The 23462-nt window shown below is 35.8% G+C and overlaps 2 protein-coding genes across 2 annotated transcripts in view; both read right to left on the reverse strand.

The window, feature by feature from the left end:
* The window catches only part of LOC127843152 (uncharacterized), a 303491-nt gene that overhangs the window by 52902 nt on the left and 227127 nt on the right, over positions 1-23462 (reverse strand). The gene's annotated exons all lie outside the window — the stretch shown is intronic.
* LOC127842460 (uncharacterized) overlaps positions 1-23462 on the reverse strand; it is a 63071-nt gene that overhangs the window by 37512 nt on the left and 2097 nt on the right. Inside the window, exon 2 of the mRNA XM_052372307.1 lies at positions 7815-8779. Coding sequence (XP_052228267.1) covers positions 7815-8779 — 965 coding nt within the window. The remainder of the gene's footprint in view (positions 1-7814; positions 8780-23462) is intronic.

A 23462-nucleotide genomic window follows, 5' to 3' on the forward strand; every position in this document is an offset into this window, starting at 1 on the left:
ATAGTAGATGATTGTTTCTTTGTTATAATGCTTAAAACTATAAATGTATAAACTGCAGTTCTAGGTCTTTATTGCCACTTACAGATATAATAAATTATGATAAATGAAATGCTTAACGTTGCTGAATTCTTAATTCCTGCCCTTGCTTTTCAAGAGAGAATACTTTCCAGTCAACCCATTTGAAAAGAGGTCAAATTTTCTTACACTTTCCTTTAAACAGGTTTACTATGCTATCTTTAATTTTGATACATGACTAAGATTACATTTAGAACCATTCTTAATGTAATGTACATGTATCATGAAATTTGTTTAAAGTTTTATAATTCCAAGCATATTCTGAAACAGCTTGTGGTACAATAGGCCCCATATACAAATTATTCACAATATAAATAATATATTTTTTAAACAAAAATACTATAAACATTTATTATCTTAATAAGTTAATTGTAATTATTACAATATAATAGTAATTAGTAAATTATCACAGTTATTGTTTAATGAATAAACTTCACTCCAATCAATGTTTACATTTATCAGTGCAATATTATGTACCCATTCATAATAATAGAATTCATGATTATGAATAGCATTCATATAGATAAAATGGTTAGATCAAATTTTAATGCTAGAATATTTTTATCTTGAAGTGCTTGCATGTGCATGTATATTTATTGTTGTTTAGATTGAAAAGAGACTCAAAAATATGCTATTGATATGGTACTGTATGTTGAAAAATAAATAAAGCTGAACATAAGGGATTAAACATTAAAAGTCAAGTTGTGTTTTCCTTTTTATTTTTATCATTTATTATTTATGGAAAAGTATGCAAGTGTATGAAAGAAACAAGAGATGTGTTCATCAGAAACACAATGCCCCCTAGTGCACCGCTTTGAATTAAAAAAAATAAAAATTTACCTTTGACCTTGAAGGATGACCTTGACCTTGAAACTTCCACCACTCAAAAAGTGCAGCTTCTTGAGAACACCGCTTTGAAATAATGTTTTTACCTTTGACCTCGAAGAATGACCTTGAAGGATGACCTTGACCTTGAACTTCCACCACTCAAAATGTGCAGCTTCATGATAACGCTGCTTTGAATAAAAAAAAATGACATTTGACCTTGAAGGATGACCTTGACCTTGAAGGATGACCTTGGCCTTGAACTTCCACCACTCAAAATGTGCAGCTTCATGATAACGCAGCTTTGAATTTTTGTTTGACCTTGAAGGATAACCTTGACCTTGAAGGATGACCTTGACCTTGAACTTCCATCACTCAAAATGTGCAGTTTCATGAGAATGCCCCTTTGATTTTTGTTTTGTTTTTTTTACCTTGAAGGATGACCTTGACCTTGAACTTCCACTACTCAAAATGTGCAGCTTCATGAGATACACATGCATGCAAAATATCAATGCTATCTTCAATATTAAAAAAATTATGACCGATGTTAAAAGTTTTCGGACAGACAGACGCCATATATTTGACATTTTACCTTAAAGGATGACCCTCACCTTCACCTTTCACCACTCAAAATGTTCAGCTCCATGAGATACACATGCATGCCAAATATCAAGTTGCTATCTTCAATATTGAAAAAGTTATGACCAATGGAAAAGTTTTCAGACGGACAGACGCCATAAATTTGACATTTAACCTTGAAGGATGACCTTGACCTTTCATCACTCAATGTGCAGCTCCATGAGATACACCAGGGGTTTTTCTGCCTATTTTGGGAAAAAGGAGTCTGACCAAATTGGGAATTTTTTATCGACAAAATTGGTCATTTTGGGAATTTTTGCTTCGATGAAACGGCTCATTTGGGAAAAAATTGTGAATTAATCATGCTTAAATAATTCAGTGGTTTAACAAATAAATTTGTTTTTATTTGGTTATTTTGTCTTCTTTATGTAAACAGACGCAATATTGGGCATGTTCAACGTTAATTCAATTACTGCAGTTTTGTTTTTCAGTTACAGTTTCACTCTGTGATAAGAACTGAACAGTCAAAACCTTATAGCAAATATTTTTGACCAAAACAAACACTGGTTAGTCACACAAGTTATAAGACACTTTATTCTTAAAAAAAAAAAAAAAAAAAAAAATGTTTTTTTTTTTTTTTTTTTGGGAAATTGGGATTTTTTTTTATAATTTCGGTTTGGGATCCGGTCCATTTGCTTTGGGAGTGCCTCCGTTGTCCGGAGGCGCAGACAGTGCTGAAAAACCCCTGTACACATGCATGCCATATATCAAGTTGCTATCTTCAATATTTCAAAAGTTATTGCAAAACTTTACTATATAAAAGTTTGAAATATTTGACCTTTGACCTTGAAGGATGACCTTGACCTTTCACCACTCAAAATGTGCAGCTCCATGAGATACACATACATGCCAAATATCAAGTTGCTATGTTCAATATTTCAAAAGTTATTACAAAACTTAACTGTAAGGTTAAAGTTTTGGGACAGAATGACAGACAGAAAGACAGACAGACAGGCCAAAAGCAATATACCCCAGATCATTCGATCCGGGGGCAAAAAAGTATTTATTAAGGACATTCAAATTTACACCCCACCATCCCTTTTTCTCGTATTGCTTTCTATTATTAAACTCATCCTCTACACTTGCGAAGAATACCTAAAAAATCCTGTTATATGTAATCAAGTTTGTTTAAATGTGTGTACTTTGATGCGTTGCTGAACCTTCTGAATATCCTGAATAATGATATTGACATTGAACAAAACAAGGACATGCACTACTGTATCAGCAATGCAGGTCTTTCTCCAGAAATTTGCACAGGGGAAAATATGTGTGATTTACAGGGTACTGGGTTACTCCTTTGAATTTATTTAATGTTAGGCACTTAACCAAATGTTATTGTACTTAAGAAAGTGCAATAATTGAACAAATATATATTTAAACTAATCAGCCTTTAAAAACATGATGAACCTTTAATGTCTTTCATGATATTGAAGAATTATAGCAACACAAATTGGTGAGATAAAGTAATAAATTAACTTAGATTCAGGCAGTAAGGTGCTTAAAGAGTCGGAGAAAAGGCATGAGTATTACAAGTATTGCAATTTATTATTTATTTAAAAGATCATGTAAAGAATTGAATGTATGTTATAGCAGCTTAATTTGATTCTGTGCAGTTTTGATTCTGTACTTTTTTGACAGATTGTCATATTTCTCTTATAAAATTTTGTATTTTTTAAACATTATTCCTGAATGAACTTGTAAGTGTATGATAGATGCTTCCAGTTGTCCCCTTTCAGGATAAGCATGCGACAATGAAATGTATATTGTTAAAACAACAATAACAAAACAACTGTACTGATGTTGGCCTGCAATTTATTTTAAGATGTGTATTTTACCATAGAATTAGTTTGAATAAACATCTTCAGGGTCTATGTGTACCAAACTGGCATTGCATTGGTAAATCATTAACAGACTGTTTACTTTGGTCAATATTTATATTCAACATTTCTCATTCACTCAAAATCTAGTCAAAGCAGCAACTAATTATTGATGCTTCTGTATAATTTTATATTATTTTCTAATACAGATATACAGCTTTGACTCATTGTTAATATTGCAATATCTTCATTTAGTTAAATATGTGCATGAAATAAAATTTAATAGCTCGCGCCCAGTTGTAAACGTCAAATACTATCAGATAAAGCAAAGCCGATGGGCGCAGTCATTTTGAATATGCCACTATGATCATGTGACTAAAAGTCACATGCTGTAGAAAGTAGTCTGTGAGCCCACGACAGAGGTGAAGGTAACAAGGGCTGTTTGTAAAACATGCATGCCCCCATATGGGCTCTCCGTTGTAGTGACATCCATAGTGTGAATATTTTTTTTGTCACTGTGACCTTGTACTTTGACCTAGTGACCTGAAAATTAATAGGGGTCATCTGCCAGTCATGATCAATGTACCTATGAAGTTTCATGATCCTAGCCATAAGCGTTCTTGAGTTATCATCCGGAAACCATTTATTTTGGGTCACCAAGAACTTGACCTTTGACCTAGTGACCTGAAAATCTATAGGGGTCATCTGCAAGTCATAATCAATCATACCATCAAGTTTCATGATCCTAGGAATAAGCGTTCTTCAGTTATTATCCGGAAACCATTTTACTATTTCGGGTCACCTTGAACTTGACCTTTGACCTAGTGACCTCAAAATCGATAGAGGTCATCTGCGAGTCATGATCAATGTACCTATCAAGTTTCATGATCATAGGAATAAGCGTTCTTGAGTTATCATCCGTAAACTATCTTACTATTTCGGGTCACCATGACCTTGACCTTTGACCTAGTGACCTCAAAAGCAATATTGGTCATCTGCGCATCATGATCAATGTACCTATGAAGTTTTATGATCATAGCCATTAGCATTCTTGAATGATCATCCGGTAACCATTTTACTATTTCAGGTCACCGTGACCTTGACCTTTGACCTAGTGACCTGAAAATCAATAGGGGTCAACTGCGTTTCATGAACCTATCATTTTTCATGATCCTAAGCATAAGCGTTCTTGAGTTATTATCCGGAAACCATTTTACTATTTCGGGTCACCGTGACCTTGACCTTTGACCTAATGACCTGAAAATCAATTGGGGTCATCTGCCAGCCATTATCAATCTACCTTCGAAGTTTCATGATCCTAGGCATAAGCGTTCTTGAGTAATCATCCGGAAACCATTTTACTATTTCGGGTCACTGTGACCTTAACCTTTGACCTAGTGACCTGAAAATCAATAGGAATCATCTGTCAGTCATGATCAATCTACCTATCAAGTTTCATGATCCTAGGCCTAAGCATTCTTGAGTTATCATCCGGAAACTATTTTACTATTTCGGGTCAGTGACCTTGACCTTTGACCTAGTGACCTGAAAATCAATAGGGGTCATCTGTGAGTCATGATCAATGTACCTATCAAGTTAATGATCCTAGGCCTAAGTGTTCTTGAGTTATCATTCGGATACCATTTTACTATTTTGGGTCACTGTGACCTTGACCTTTGACCTAGTGACCTCAAAATCAATAGGGGTCATCTGCGAGTCATGATCAATGCACTTATGAAGTTTTATGATTCTAGGCCCAAGTGTTCTTGAGTTATCATCCGGAAACCACCTGGTGGATTGACCGACAGACTGACATGTGCAAAGCAATATACCCCCTCTTCTTCGAAGGGGGCATAATGAACCGTAGTGTAAGAGAGTGCTAGAAGGAGTGCTGTAGATGAAGAAGAACCCGCTCAATTAATTTTGTCAGTGGACAAATAAACAACAAAACACTGAACTATGACCTGCAAGCACAACACTCTCACACAGTATTATAAAGAAGCTATTTAACCCTTTCCCCGATAGATGCGTATAATCCCGAGTCTATCGATTCCCCGATACATGCGTTTATTACCGTCTCTATCGATTACCACATACATGCGAATTTGGCCGTGTCTATCCATTACCCGATAATCCTGTATATTCCCAATGTCCATTTTCAAATGCAAATTCTGATTGATATTGACGACAAAATTGCTCAAGAAAACTCATAAACACAAACATCCGACATTTTTCTAAAGTGTCAAATAAATTTCGGCATATGTTTCTATTTAAAGATTTGATGAAATAGGTGTCCAATCTGGACAATGGTATTCAAATTAGCGTAAATAACATAATGTGGTGTGCGCGCATCGCGTACAGTTAATGTTCTGTTACAAATTGTAGCCAGAAATAAATACATGTATATGCCCATGATATTTTCGTGTCAGGTCTTTGTTTGGACAAAAAGAGCGCGAAAATAGGCGTGGGTGTATTTATTTATAACAAAAACTGCGTAGCGCAGACAACAACGTAAAAGCTTCGTAGTGAATTTCCATTTAAGTATTGGGGCATCTCGCAAATGATTTTGACATTTTCCTGAATAAAATAAAAGTAATAAACGCTGTATCATTTTCATATTTTAGTTCCTTCAATATTGCAACAATTATTGTACTGTATCTGATTGCAAGCAAAGGGCCGTGTACAGTTCATGAATATTCTTTTACAACGACCAATTAACAGCGTCGTCTATATTTAGACTTAATGCAATATGTACAAGTCATTTTCTGGAAATTGGGAGAAAGTAAAAGTGATTTTTCGAAAATAGACCAACGTTTTTTTCCATTTAATTTGTCATAATTATTTATATTTTATGTTGTCTGTGTATGTTTGTTTGGTTCTCATAATGAAATCATAATCTTATGAAAATTAAATGTTTAAAGCAAGTCCCGTTTCCAAGATCATTTACGAGAATTACTTCGATATATTTACTGACATATAAAATCATGGTTTTGACAGACGACACGTGCTAATCTAAAGTTGGTGTTTTTGTAGTATACAGGATATTGGATTATTGCTGCTTAATTGAGCAATAAAACAAAGATGCAGTCGGTGGTTTTCAGTAGGTCTTTTGTACTGACCAACATAATAATCAATAATGCATGTGCTTATCTAACATTTAGGGATAAAACACACGGGATACTAGACACTTTGGACTTGTTTGGGCCATAAAACGCAATCCCGATGGCTTTTTTCAGTAGCACACGTGTCCAGAAACTAACGAGTTCGGGAAATAAAGCACAGAGATTATGATCTGAAAACTGCATGGAGTCTGAAATAAAAACAAAATGCAGACAAATCAAAAGATTAATCGCCTAATGTTACAATTCAATATTTTAAGGTGGGGGTTCTCACTGCATTTCTTGTTGCATTCGCATACGCTTGTATTACTTGTTATAACTTATATCCTCGTATTATTTATTAGAATACAGACTTAAAATTTATATGGTTGGAATGAGAATTTATTTCTATACAATATTTACATTGATACAAATGATGTGAAATGCAAGAAACTAAGTGAAAATTAAGCCTAAACAAGACAGGTGTAACAGTTGAGAATGTTTCCATTATTTTCCCAATAACCCTATTGAGATGGTGTAGTCAGGCTTATCAGCTGTATATGGAGTCACTGTTATCAGAACAGCAGGACTGGTATTGGCCTGGAGTGGCAGATCAGATAAGAGGTCTATCAGGGAAAGGGTTAAACCAAAAAATCAGTTAAAAAAACATCATCATGAATTTATCGTTAAATCAAGAAAATAAAGTTAACTGGTATGAAATTGATGTTAAAACAATTTTTCTTTCAGAAACTGATAGTAAAGTGTGACAGTGACAGAAGAATATCAATCAATATTTAAAATAAACCCACAATAGTGAGGTGAATGAATCAATGAAATACTTGACAGGAACGTAACAAATGTTGGGAATCAATTGATTAATGCAACAGGCACAGTTTTAAAAGCAGAAAACTTATTTATCAGTGGTGCTTAACTTTTACTGATGAAAAGCTTTTGGTTGCAAAGTTATATGGCAATACAGCATTAAAATACTAATGTACACAAACTAGTATATAAGTATATCAATCAATAAAGAAATAACTGTATACGTAAATTGAAATGAACAGTAAATATTACGATTTCAGAGATCTGAGAAGCATAACTTGTTTTCTTTTGGTTCGTTTACTTGTTACCCGATACCTACCTGAATGCGAGACAACTCTTGTTTGCCCTTAGTTTCGAAAAGACCGAATATTTGATGTTAAGAAAAAATCGGTCCATTTAGTCGATAACAAAATTCCCCAATGTCCCATTTTATCGATTTTAAAAATATCAATTTGACCAGACTCTTTTTCCTAAAATAGCTAGAAAATCACTGTACATATCACAAATGTTATTAGGATGAATCCACCATGATTCTTACCTGTTAAATCAGCTGATCTTTCTCCATAGAGCCAGGAGACCAGTTTGCCAGTCAATGTGAACTTGTACAGAGCAGTACCAGAGCAGATATATAGGTCACCCTGATTGTGGGCAATACCTGTACATTCATGTTGTAACTTAAGCTTCCTGCTTTTGGCAAGCTGGCTCTGGCTTACTGTGATAAACTGGACCTCATCATGCACAGCCACTGCAACCTCAGTGGGTGTGATAAGACACATGTCCCGTGGCTCATCCCTCACATCCAAGTGGCTCACCACACGGTACTGCTGGCTCAGAAGCTTGACTTTTTTAATAAATCTGTCTGCAACCAGGACCTGTCCATTTGGGAGAGCACATACTGCTGTGATCCAGCATGTTTCTGAATCCTTTGGCATTTTCACATTGTGCACAGACTTCCCATTCACAGTAAAAACATGGTTTGAAAAGTTCTCTTTTAAAAATATATCAGATTGTTTTATATTTTCCAGACATTTTTTACTGGCAATAAAAGAGAGTTCAGGCTTACCCAGTACTTTCGGAATGGCTACATGGAGATGGAACAATTCATAGTGAAGTCTAAAGCAGCTGTTTCTCAAAACCTTGAGAGGAGCTTGTTTCAGGTTTAGCTCTTCTTTCTTCTCCTTAATAGTGCTTTTCTCAAAATCTGCTAATAAATTTTTGATTCCCTCACGCATTTCACTGATAGGGTATTGCATATGTTCATGTGTTGTATTAACTGTGCTGGTTTCACATTCGCGTAAATATGATACTATATTCACACGCAAACCATCCACAATAAGCCTCTCATGTTCTTTGTATGAAACCTTAAGATACTTCATTCTGTCCTCCTGATATGTCTGACATTGTTTCATTTGTGAAAGAGTATTTTCCGTTCTGACAGACAGGTTCTTGAAGTTGGTTAACTTCCCTCTGGCAGCCTGAGGTAATGGAGTTACTTGGCATAGTCTGAAAAACAACCACACAGGAGACATAAAGTGATTGAATAGTAATCAACTGACCAATAACCAATTGTTTACCCCAAAACGATATTAATTATAATACAAATTTAAAGGGGCATTTTAACAAAAATAATTTAGGCACATACAATAACAATGCATGTTACATGTACATCAATTCACATGTGACTTTTCTAGAGGCAATACTATATTGATTATTATTAAAATAAAAATATATAAATAAATATGTATCTATCTACTGTGCGTTTGAGAAATAATGCAAACCGCATTGAACAACAAATTGTGCATTTATTAATTATAATGCTATTACCACTCTTTAGTAATGTCATTACTAGAATGCATGTGCATAACATAATTTATGTATATTTAACTCATCATTATTATACTGATTAAAGTGCCACAGGACAAAGTGTGTTTTTATTAAGACATTCAGTGTTTTCAGTGTTTCAAATTGAAATAATTCTTATGAAATGGCAATCTAAGTATAAAATAAAATCTGTTTGTGCATAAGCCGTTAATATGTCTCTTTTACTATAATATTTTTCTTTTTTAATGTTATAAATTATGAGAACTTAATTCCTCTTTACTAATTGCTTTCTTGCATTAATTGGCATTAGCTTCATTAATAAATAGATAGAGAATGATGTGATAATTCATACTTATTGTTAAATACTGTAAAAATTAACAATGGACAAGCACATACACACATACACTCAACCATTTCAACACAAATCACAAGTATATTGACAAATATTGAAACTCCATAATTTTTAATCAAGAGATAAATTCTTGTTACCGTCCAATGTAAAGCAATGGACGAATTTCAAGTGATTTTTCAAAAGTATAATTTGCCCCCTTGGTGCAAAAAGGTATCATATCACATTGAAATGAGAAGGCACATAGCAATTTTTGCACCAACATGGCGAATTGATCTAGCATTTAAACATGTTATCATTTATGAAACCATTTCTTTGAATATAATAGTTTCAAAATGTTTAGCTCCCATCATAATTTGTTGCATAATAGCCCACACTTGACTTTCTTCTGAGTATTAAGAATGTAGGCATCATGTCATATTATAATTAATGACGACAAAGAAAACAAAAGTTGTATAATACCGCATTTGTTTACAATTATTAGTTTATATTGATTAAAAAATCACGACTGGTATATTGCATAACTTGAAAAAAGTTCATATTTTCAGTATATTAGGTAATACAATTTCGCGATGTGATATCAAAAGTACATCGCGAAAATATGTGACATAATGATATACACACTATAAATAACGCAAGTATATTGATCATTTTATATATAAAATGTATACAATTCACTATGCATGCACAATTTGCATTCCTGAGTTTACCACGTGACGATGATGTTCAATCTACTGGCGTTATTTATATTTTTGCCTAGTAGTTACCTGGTAGACATACCCAGTGTGCGAAATTCGCACTAGCCCGAAGGGTTTTGGCTAGTGAAAATCCATTCGGGCTAGTGGGTATTAAAAAATTATATAGTCGGGCTAGTAAGAAATTTTACTTTTTATATATGTATATAAGAATTTGGGCTATTACTTTAAAATCTGAATTTCACACACTGCATACCCAGTAAAATTTATTACCGAATATACTGAAAATATGAAAACTTAACAACTTTTTTCAAGTAATGTAATATACCAGTCTTGCTATTTTAATCAATATAAACTTATAATTGGTAAAAACATACGGTATCTTACAACTTTTCTTTTCTTCTTCGTCGTGGTTGACAGTCCCTTTAAGGGCTAATCTGAGTTCCTGGACATGAATTGTGGAAGGCTTCAACTGGTGGTCTATTGTTTGACCCCACTAGAGTGTTCAGAATTTAGTTTAAGATTTGACTTGGTGACATTGTTTCTAGACGCATGTTATCCACTTTCAGACTTGGCCTAGATATTGTCAAGATACCGGTACACATTCTGAGTTGTTTCCAGGATGAGTCATGAAATATGGTCTCTGTAGTTACACAAAGGATTTTCTTATTGTTCATCTGGTAAACTACTTTCAACACACAAATGACACAAAATTTGAACTCGGCCTTGACATATATTCAGGAAGCAGGATTTCATGACTTTAAAGGGTTCACTAATTCATGTCAATGGATGTAAACACACCGGTAAGTGATGCTTTTTTCAAATAACTTAAATCATTTTTTTAAAGAATTTCAAACAGTGTATACACGACAGTTTTTTATACGGTTTATGACAGTGTGAAAAACATTGGAATTACTTTATTTAATAAGCCTTTGTTATTGGCCAAACATATGATGTGTAATGAATTCATATACACGGTTGTGCTGCATGCAACGTGAAATCTTGGCACCAATTTCAGGCGTATTCAATAATGAAGTTTTGTATGCGCCGGCCGCGCACATGAATCAGATTCATATTTGGTCTTAATACTGTCTAGATAAACATTCTAACAAAGTTTAAAGTTTCATTGATAATATATTAAAATGTGAATCTAAAGTGGTAACAAAGACGGTACAAAACGGACATCTAAAACTACAGCCACACACCGAACTACACCGAAAAGGGTGATTACAATTATAGCACTTCCTGGTCTGGTGATTAAAACAGCCCCAACATCTGGTGTACATTTAAAAAAAAAGTTAAATGTTTATGCAGAACAGATATTATGACAGCACACTTTATCAATGTTTTGAGCAAGTTTCATTAAGAGCGGGTCACACATGCGACTTCTTGTGTAAAAAAAAAAAGATACATGTAATTTTAGCAAAACTACCGGCTGCATCGAAGACATGTTCATTAATTGACTTAAATCATATCTTATTTTGTGGAGAAATAACTCAAATAAATGTTCAGCAAGTTTCTAGGATATTGAGGAAACATATAAAACTTTTACTGTGTGTTCATAATATTTTCTTTAAATATGACCTAGTGATCTAGCTTTTAACTCAACCTTGAAATCATTTGGACAAATGTTATTACTTCAAAAGTTTTAAAATCGGCCGAGATATCATTGAAACAAATGCTTTTAGGAGCATTATAAAATCAATTTGGCCTCTAGAGTTCACACTACAGCACCCACTTATCATTTATGATCTAGTCTGAGATATGATTGAGACAAATGTTCTTACCAAATGTCATGAAAAAAATATGCAATAAATGTTATCTACAAGTATGTCAACAAACCTTTTCTTCAATTTTACCTAGTGATCTAGTTTTACATCCAACATAACCAGTTTTGAACTCCACTGATATCATTTGAACAAAATTTTATGTCATTACCAAGTTTCATGAAGATTGGATGAAAACTGTGGAATTAATTATGTAAACAAGTGGGATTTCAAAATTGTGTCATATTCGAGGGGAAGTCTTCTGGAGTTATTGCTTCGATATTGCTCTTTTTAAACAAGGGCTGTTTGTAAAACATGCTCCATATGGGCTGTCAGTTGTAGTGGCAGCATTGTGTGAATACTTTTTTGTCACTGTGACCTTGACCTTTGACCTAGTGACCTGCAAATCAACAGGGGTCATATGCCAGTCATGATCAATGTACCTATTAATTTTCATGATCCTTACTATTCTTGAGTTATCATCCGGAAACCATTTTACTGTTTTGAGTCACTGTGACCTTGGCCTTTGACCTGAAAATTAATAGGGGACATCTGCCAGCCATGATCAATGTAACTATAAAGTGTCATGATCCTAGGCGTAAGAATTCTTGAGCTATCATCTGGAAACCATTTTACAATTTCGAGTCACTGTGACCTTGACCTTTGACCCAGTGACCTGAAAATCAATAGGGTTCAAGTCATCATTAATACGAAGACACTGAACAAGTTTGAAAAGAATCAGATGAAAACTGTGGACTTTATCGGACAAACAAGAAAAAGTAACCATTTTACTATTTCGAGTCACTGTGACCTTGACCTTTGACTTATTGACCAGAAAATCAATGGGGGTCATCAGCCAGTCATGATCAAGGTACATATGAAGTTTCTTGATCCTAGGCCTAAGCATTCTTGAGTTAACATCTAGAACCATTTCACTTATTTCGAGTCACCGTGACCTTAACCTATGACCAAGTGACCTGAAAATCAATAGGGTTCGAGTCCTCATTAATATAAAGACACTGAACAAGTTTGAAAAGAATCAGATGGAAACTGTGGGCTTTATCTGATAAACAAGAAAAAGTAACCATTTTATTATTTCGAGTCACTGTGACCTGGACCTTTGACCTAGTGACCTGAAAATGAAAAGGTGTCATCAGCCAGTCATGCTCAATATACCTATGAAATTGCATGACTTTAGTTTTAGACCCCAGATGACCCAAATACAATCCCAACCCAGATTTCATCAAGATAAACATTCTGACCAAATTTCATAAAGATTGGATGAAAACTGAGACCTCTATTGTCTACACAAGTTTTTTCTATTATTTGACCTAGTTTTTGACCCCAGATGACCAAGCCAGATTTTATCAAGATAAACATTCTGACCAAATTTCATAAACATTAGATGAAAACTGCGACCTCTATTGTCTACACAAGGTTTTTCTATTATTTGACCTAGTTTTTGACCTAGTGATCAAGTTTTTGACCCCAGATGTCCCAAATATAGTCCCAACCCAGATTTCATCAAGATAAACATTCTGACTAAATTTCATAAACATTGGATGAAAACTGTGACCTCTACTGTCTACACAAACACATTGTTGAGGATTTTTCAATTATTTGACCTAGTGACCTAGTTTTTGACATCAGATGACCCAAATACAATCCCAGCCCAGATTTTATCAAGATAAACATTCTGACCAAATTTCATAAAGATTGGATAAAAACTGCGACCTCTATAGTCTACACAAGGTTTTTCTATTATTTGATCTATTATGTGACCTAGTTTTTAACCTAGTGACCTAGTTTGTGACCCAAGATGACCCAAATACAATCCCAACCCAGATTGTAACAAAATAAACATTCTGACCAAATTTCATAAAGATTGGATGAAAACTGTCACCTCTACTGTCTACACAAACTAATTGTTGAGGGACGCACGCACACACAACGCTCGCCGGACATCACACGGTCATATAAGGTCACCATGTCACTTTGTGACAGGTGAGCTAAAAATGGACCAATTAAATGCCCTCGGAAAATTCTGTCAGCAAAAAGAGCGTTAGTATGGAAAAGCACGTGTATAAAGACGCTATCGCTAGTTTTTCACCTCAGAAAACTTTCAGAGCCGTTAACAATTAGACCTATAGATCTACAAACCAAATAATTGGTTCTCTTTATTTTACCAGACAATCGGCCCTGTATATTTGACTGACAGGCCGGACCTTATAAAATTTTACAGGACATGACCGTCGGTCCGGCCATGTTTGGCTGAGACTGTGGCAGCCATGTTTTTCAACCAACCGGCATCATTTTTGAAATTGTCCAAGATATTTTTGGGATGAATCTTCTGACCATGCAAGTTTCATGAAGATCAGACAATAAATGTGGCCTCTAGAGTGTTAACAAGATTTTACTATAGCCATATAAGGAACAAGATGTGTTTGTGAAACACAATGTCCCCCTATATGACGTTTGACCTTGAAGGATGACCTTGACTCTTCACCACTCAATATTTGCAGCTCCATGAGATACACATGCATGTCAAATTTAAAATTGCTAGCTTCAATATTGCAGAAGTTACATTACATGAGCAATTTTGACCCATATATTTGACCTAGAAGGATGACCTTGACCTTGACCTTTCAAAATGTGCAGCTCCATGAGATACACATGCATACCAAATATCAAGTTGCTATCTTCAATATTGCAAAAGTATTCATAAAATAAGCGATTTGGGCCACATATATTTGACCTCTGACCTTGAAGGATGACCTTGACCGTATACCACTCAAAATTTGCAGCTCCATGAGATACACGTGCATGCCAAATATCAAGTTGCTATCTTCAATATTGCAAAAGTATTCATAAAATGAGCGATTTTGGCCACATATATTTGACCTCTGACCTTGAAGGATGACCTTGACCTTGACCTTTCACCACTCAAAATGTGCAGCTCTATGAGATACACATGCATGCCAAATATCAAGTTACTATATTCAATATAGCAAACGTTATTGCAAAATGTTAAAGTTGGCGCAAACCAACCAACCAACAGACCAACCAACAGACAGGGCAAAAACAATATGTCCCCCCCTACTATAGTGGGGGACATAAAAATGCCCCGCACCTTTGTGGCCATGTTTTTCAAGTAAACATAAGCATTTTCAAACTCAACCGTCATATCCAGAAAACACATGTTTTGGCCAAATTTCCTGAAGATTGGACCAAAACTGTGACTTTTAGATTGTTCACATGTTTTCACTATAAACATATACAGAAAATGCCCCGCCCCCTGGTGGCCATGTTTTTTCATCGATCTGGACCATTTTCAAACTCGTCCGAGATATCGATGAAACCAATGTTTCAACCAAGTTTAATGATGATTGGGCAAAAATTGTGACTTCTTGAGTGTTAACAAGGTTTCTCTAAAGCCATATAAGGAATACTGCCCCGCCCACTGGCGGCCATGTTTTTGAACTCAACTAACATATGATTTAGATAAACATTCTGACAAAGTTACATGAAGATTTGGCATCAAATGTGAATTATACAGTGTTCACAAGGTTTTTCTTTTTTTTGACCTAGTGACCTAGTTTTTGACCCAGTTTCAAACTCAGTCAAGGTATCAATGGGACAAGTGTTCTGACCAAGTTTCATGAAGATCGGAATAGGCCTCTAGAATGTTCACAAGGCAAAATGTTGACGACGCACGACACACAACGGACAAAAAGCGATCCCAAAAGCTCATTATGAGCATGTTGTGCTGAGGTGAGCTAAAAAGAAACATGACAGCCAGAAAGTGAAGGACAAAACGTCGTGCGAATAAAAAGCACTGTTTCCGTGGCTTTGTACTTCAACATATGACGACTGCAAACCACTCCATAAAATGTGAGCTTTGCAAAAATGCTTGGTAAGTTCCTATCATAATAGCCCACACTTGCCTTTCTTGTGTGTATGACAAATGTAAGCCTCATGTTATATTGAAATTAATGACAAACATATAACATATGAACAAAGAGGGTCATCATGGCCCTTAAGGGCTCATCTGAGTTCCTGAACATGCATTGTGGAATACTTCAATTGTTGGTCTATTATTTGCCTCCACTTGACCCAAATTCAAACATTTAAATTGTATTGTCAACAAAAACACTATGATCAAGTTTCATTAAGGATGAGTCATAAATGTTGCCACTAGAGTGGTAAGAATTTAGTTTAAGATTTGACCTGGTGACATTGTTTCTAGACGCATGTGATCCAATTTCAGACTTGGCCTAGATATTATGAACATACACATTCTGTGTTTTGTCCAGATTGAGTCATGAAATCTTGTCTCTGGAGTGGCACAAATGATGTGTTATTGTTCATCTGCTAATCTACTTTCTACAAGCACATGACACAAACATTTGAACTCAGCCTTGACACATATTCAGGATGCAGGATTACAGGACTTTATGGGGTTCACAAATTGATGCTAATGAATGTAAACACACCGGTAAGTTGTGCTTTTTGCCAAATAACTTTTTAAAACCATTTTTCAGAAGAATTTCAACTAGTGCATACAAGACAAGTTTTATGTGGTTAATAGCAATGTGAAAAACATCGGAATTACTATATTAAATAAGCCTGCGTTCTTAGCCAACCATTTGATTTGTAATGGATTCATATACATGGTTGTGCTGCTTGCAACGTGAAGTTCTGTCACTGATTTCAGGCGTATTCAATGATGGAGTTTTGTATGCACACGAACCAGATTCATACTTGGCCTTAATATTGTCTAGATAAACATTCTGACCAAGTTTCATTGATAATACATTACACATGTTGCATCCAGAGTGGTAACAAAGACGGTGCAACTCGGACACCTAACACTGCATGACGCACACCAACTACACCGGACGAGTGGTATCAAAACGGTGCAAATCGGACACCTAACACTGCATGCCGCACACCAACTACACCTGACGAGTGGTATCAAAACGGTGCAAATCGGAAACCTAACACTGCATGCCGCACACCAACTACACCGGACACCTGACAAAAGGTGATTACAATAGCACTTCCTGGTCTGGTGATGCAAACTGCCTCTGGTGGTCATTTTTTTTAAACAAAACATAATCATTTTTTATTCAGAACACATATCATGATATCACACTCTGTCAATGTGTTGAGCAAGTTTCATTAAAAGTGGGTCACACATGTGACTTCCTAAGTGTAAAACTGATTTTACTATAGCAACATAAGCAAAACTTACCGCACCAAAATAAGATATAAATAATAAATAATCTTATTTTACGGAGAAATCACTTGAATCAATGTTAAGCAAGTGTCAATATTATTGAGGAAACATATATTACTTCTTCAGTGTTCATAGTCTTTTCTTTTTATATTACCTAGTGACCTAGTCTACAGTTTTCAAATCTGCTGAGATATCATTGGAACAAATACTCTCACGAGGATTATACAATCAGTGTGTACTTTCATCAGAGTTTTATTCAGTTTGACCTTGTGAGTTAGTTTTTCACCCTACCCAGTTATGATCTAGTCTGAGATATGAGTGGGACAAATATTACTAAGTGTCATGAAAACAATGTGAAATAAATGTCAACTTCAAGTTGAAATATGTTAACAAACCTATTCATCAATTTCACGTTATGGTCTAGTTTTACATCCAACAGGACCAGTTTTGAATTCCACTGATATCATTGGAACAAATGTTTTTACCAAGTTTCATGAAGATTTGACAATACATGTGAGTAATGTGATTTGTACAAACAAATGATTTGTTTTTACCAATAATATGCATATTGTAAGTTTGTATTAATTTGTATAAAATATATGCATAATGTTATATCCCCTGACATGGACTTCAATACGAAAGTATGTTTGCTGTGATAGACCACGAACATGTTTAAGTGATTACATGTATATCTTGTATTGATCTGGCAAACATGGTTGTCGGACTGAATGTCTGATACAGTATTACTCTTCTTGAGCTTTCAGGACGTATGAAAGATTTTAATAGGATTAATGTTGTTACTAAGTTTCATTTGACAATTAATGTGGCCTCTTGAGTGTGAACAGGCTTCTTTTAAATTGTGTCTTACAAACTATTTGTTTGAACCAGACATGACCAAGTTTTAAATATATCAGGTTTATAATTTGGACACATGTTCTGACAAAGAGTTTCATAACAAAATGGGCAATAAATGTGTCCTCTAGAGTGTTCACAAGATTGTTCTTTCATGTAACCTAGTTTTTATCTCACACGACCAGACTTAACTCGTGGCCGAGATATCATTATGACAAAATGTTTTTATATGAGTTTTATGAAGATTTGCCAATAAATGCCATCCTTGGGTGTTCAAAAGGCAAATGTTGATGACGAACAAGGGGCGACAAAAGATGGACAAAATTTGATCACAAAAGTTCACCATGAGAATGTTGTGCTCAGGTGATCTTTTAATGTGATGTGTAGAGTGTTTGCAAGGTATCACCATCGGCATGTCAGAAGCATGTCCCTCTTTCCAGCTATATCATTAGAAAACAAGGGCTGTTTGCAAAACATGCATGCTCCCATATGGGCTGTCAGTTGTAGTGGCAGCCATTGTGTGAATACGTTTTGTGTCACTGTGACCTTGACATTTGACCTAGCAGTGATTTTTTTTGATTTTTTTTTCTTACAGCCTGTGCCTTTTGGATTGGGAAAATTAGCGCGATAAACCATGAAATTGGGAAAAATAGCGCGATAAACCATGAAATTGGGAAACATTATAAATATGATTATAAGAACAGAATTAAAATTATTAAAGTATGTTTGACAGCATTTTTATATTATAAAGTGCTAATTTAATGTGTTCTAACAATGAAGACAATGTTAAGTTAATATCCCTCCACATTCATATTGAACTTGCAATAATCTATATAGATTCTTAAATATACCATTTAATCATAACCTCTTTAACAGTAAGAATTTAATTCAGTATTCTTTTAAATTAAATATCATATGGTGAAAACATTAACAAATATTTATTTAAAAAACGCTTTAGTGGTCTTGCTATGTCAATGATGTATTAAATAGAGTTAAAATAATTTATTTCATTTCTTTACCTTTCAACATCTTCATGATCTTGCACTTCAATGCTATTTCAGTAAACTGTAAAGCGTGACAAACATAATAAAGCAGAATATGCATATGAATCTGATTTTACACAGATCCACTAACATATAAATCATATCATGTTTGTCTCTTTCCATTTCCGAACGATACTCATTTTAAATGCACTAACTTTGTGAGTAACGGTAGACTTACTCCAATTTCCCAACACTGATTTCCGTGATGCACATTCACTGTGAAGATTTGTAATAAATATTTGTTGTTTTTATCTCAAATGTTGTATTTTGCGTTAATTGACACACGCATTAAATTATTCCGTAATAACCATATGATATCCGTTGTTAATTTGAATGTTATTTATCATTTTCGCCGCTCATCTTAAATTTCTCGTCTGCTTGCCGCCATCTTGGGCGTGTGTACAAACAGGCGTTTACAATCGGGATACATCGACTATCGTCGGTATCCTCCGCAATATAGAGAGAGATGTGGATAGCAACGTAAAATCGTATTCGGCTAAATTCGCGAAAAATACGTAAGTCAGTTGTTGTTCGGCAACGACTCGGCAACTCGATAGGCACTCGTTCGAAATTATCGCTAAATTACATGTACATTGTAATCTTATTGGCTTTATTGGGAAAATTTTGTCTTTTTTTGGGGAAATTTTAATCAAATTTTTGGGAAAAAACGTCATTTTTTGCAATTGGGAAGCAGCCGAATATCGGCTGTAATTTCTGGCAAAAAAAATCACTGCCTAGTGACCTGAAAAATCAAAAGGGGTCATCTGCCAGTCATGATCAATGTACCTATGAAGTTTCATGATCCTAGGCGAAAGCAATCTTGAGTTATCATCCGGAAACCATTTTACTGTTTCGAGTCACTGTGACCTTGACCTTTGATCTCGTGACCTGAAAAACAATAGGGGTCATCTGCCAGTCATGATCAATGTACCTATGAAGTTTCATGATCCTAGGCCTAAGCATTATTGAGTTATCATCCGGAAACCATTTTACTATTTAGAGTCACTGTGACCTTGACCTTTGACCTAGTGGCCTGTAAATCAATAGGGGTCATCTGCCAGTCATGATCAATGTACCTAGGAAGTTTCTAGATCCTAGTTTCTAGTTCTTGAGTTATCATCTGGACACCATCTGGTGGACGGACCAACAGACAGACCGACGGACGGACCGACATGTGCAAAACAATAATCCCCCTCTTCTTCGAAGGGGGGCATAAAAATATTCTGCAAAAAGTTTAATGAAGATCGGACAAAACCAGGCATTCCAAAAAGTATTTAAAGGTCATAGGACATTGGGTCCTGTTGACTTAATAAAATTGTACGACCGGACTGGGATTCATAAGACCTATACATCATGTCATCAACTCAAATTTATTAACATAATGATAGTTGGAACAAGAGCTGTCATCATAGGATGACATATGCCCCCTATAAACGCTTTGAATTAGAAGTTATGAGCATTTTTAGAAACAAAAGCGCAGATTTTGAAACCTAAATGCGGACCCTAAGCTCAAGGTCAAGGTCACAGGGGTCAAAATGTTGAGGCGTATGGAAAGGCCTTGTCCATTTACACATGCATACCAAATATGAAGGTTACATCTGAAGCGACATAGAAGTAATGAGCATTTTTCGAAACCTAAACGCAAAGTGACAGACAGACAGACGGACAGTGCGATCACTATATGCCCTCCTCTGGGGGCATAAAAATGAATTGAAAAATATACACAGCACTGAACAATTCACACTAACAAATCACAACACAATCACAGTATTCTTAAGAACAATATTTAAACCAAAATGAAGTTAAAGACAATGCAAGTTTTCAATTGAAAATTCAGTAATTGTATACTGGCATGCACATTTCTGTGAACACCAATGTTTTCAGATGCTGTTATTTAGGTGTCACAATGACTGAAGAATGTAAATAAATTATTTCTACACAAAAACATCGCCTTTATACTTGAAAGGACTCAACGAAGTACCTAAAACAATTTAACACATGTTTCTATCAATAACATAATTTTACAGACTAAGTTTTAAAAGCAATTCTAGGAATTTACAATATTTCAATGACATACATTTCCCGGTCTGGAAATTATATGAAAACTCAGAATTAAACTACAACAAGGGCTGTTTGTAAAACATGCATGCCCCCATATGGGCTGTCAGTTGTAGTGGCAGCCATTGTGTGAATACGTTTTTTCTTACTGTGACCTTGACCTTTGACCTAATGTAAGTTATCATCCCGAAACCATTGTACTAAGGGTGTCACGGTACTCCATGGGACGGTATATCGTAATAGTCTCCCCTCGGTACGGTTCACGATACGCCTCCGAGTCAGTACGGTACGCATTTCAAGGGAAGTAACTGTAAATTGCCCAAAAAATGGCGGAAGTTTAATTGAAATCATCTCCAGCGAGCTTCTAATAAAAAATATGAAAGAATTTTGTGTTATCAGTAAGAAAGTGGTAGGTGTTTATTTCGTATAAACATTTGCTTTATATCAAGACTTTAGTCTCTACGAATTTCCTAAGCAGGAGCTGTAATTTTATGATTCCGCTGAGAATTTTGCAAATTCTTTGAAACCATTAAAATTAAATTTCAACCACTCAAAAATGTGCTATGTCGCCTACGTCACGAAACAAGGTGCAATATTTGACTGGTTCTAAGAATTGCGCTTGGAGTTTTGTTACCAGGGGTTTTTATCTGACTTTGGGGAAAGGGCCTGTCATTTGTGTCACAAGGAAGTACCACATCTGGTCATGTGTCAGGAATTGGAGAGATAACATCTTACTAAGAGTATGCAAACAACCCTGTCTTAGCATATTTTAATTGATAAAATAATATAGTGAGAGGGGGGTATAATGTGGTGTGTGGTAATTTATTAAATGTTTAAAAAAAAAAAAAATTGGGGGGGGGGGGGGGCGGAGATGGGGGGGGGTAGGGGGGTGACGGGGTGACAGGGGGTATAATGTGGGGTGTGGTAATTTAAAAGATGTTTAAAAAAAAAATTGGGGGGGGGGTGTGGGGGTAGGGGGGGGTGGGGATGAGAGGGGGTATAATGAGGGGTGGGGTAATTTATTAGATGTTTCAAAAAAATATTTGGGGGGGGGGCGGGTGGGGGTGGGGGGTAGGGGGGTGGGGGGGGGGAGATTAGGGGGGGGGGGGGTTGGCGGGAGTGAGAGGGGGGTATAATGTGGTGTGTGGTAATTTATTAGATGTTAAAAAAAAATATGGGGTTGGGGTGGGGGGGGGTAGGGGGAGTGGGGGTGAAAGGGGGTATAATTTGGGGTGTGGTAATTTATAAGATGTTAAAAAATTGGGGGGTGGGGTGGGGGGTGGAGGAGTAGGGGGGTAGGTGTGAATGAGAGGGGGGTATAATGTGGGGTGTGGTAATTTATTAGATGTTTAAAAAAAAATAAAATAAAAATGGGGGGGAGTGGGGGTAGGGGGAGTGAGAGGGGGGGTATAATGTGGGGTGTGGTAATTTATTAGATGTTTAAAACAAACAAAAAATGGGGGGGGTGGGGGTGAGGGGGGTATAATGTGGGTGTGGTAATGGGTAAGGTTGGAGGGGGGAAGGGATTCTGGTATGAGGGGGGGGGTTGTTTGGGTGGAATCCATTGTGGTATTCAGGTTAAGTGTTGTTTTGTCAAAGTAACAAGGGCTGTTTGTAAAACATGCATGTCCCCCATATGGGCTGTCCGTTGTACTGGCAGCCATTGTGTGAATACGACTTTTGTCACTGTGACCTTGACCTTTGACCTAGTGACCTGAAAATCAATAGGGGTCATCTTCAAGTCACAATCAATGTACCTATGAAGTGTCATGATCCTGGGCAAAAGCGTTCTTGAGTTATCATCCGAAAATCATTTTCCTATTTCGGGTCAACATGACCTTGACCTTTGACCTTGTGACCTCAAAATCAATAGGGGTCATCTGCGAGTCATGATCAGTCTACCTATGAAGTTTCATGATCCTAGGCATATGCGTTCTTGAGTTATCATCCAAAAATCATTTTACTATTTCGGGTCACCGTGACCTTGACCTTTGACCTAGTGACCTCAAAATCAAAAGGGGTCATTTGCGAGTCATGATCAATCTACCTATAAAGTTTCATGATCCTAGGCATATGCGTTCTTGAGTTATCATCCGAAAATCATTTTACTATTTCGGGTCACCGTGACCTTGACCTTTGACCTAGTGACCTAAAAATCAAAAGGGGTCATTTGCGAGTCATGATCAATCTACCTATAAAGTTTCATGATCCTAGGCATATGCGTTCTTGAATTATCATCCGAAAAACATTTTACTATTTCGGGTCACCGTGACCTTGACCTTTGACCTAGTGACCTCAAAATCAATAGGGGTCATCTGCGAGTCATGATCAATCTACCCATGAAGTTTCATGATCCTAGGCGT

The sequence above is a fragment of the Dreissena polymorpha genome, chromosome 1 (genome assembly GCF_020536995.1).
Source record: "Dreissena polymorpha isolate Duluth1 chromosome 1, UMN_Dpol_1.0, whole genome shotgun sequence".
Lineage (NCBI taxonomy): Eukaryota > Metazoa > Mollusca > Bivalvia > Myida > Dreissenidae > Dreissena > Dreissena polymorpha.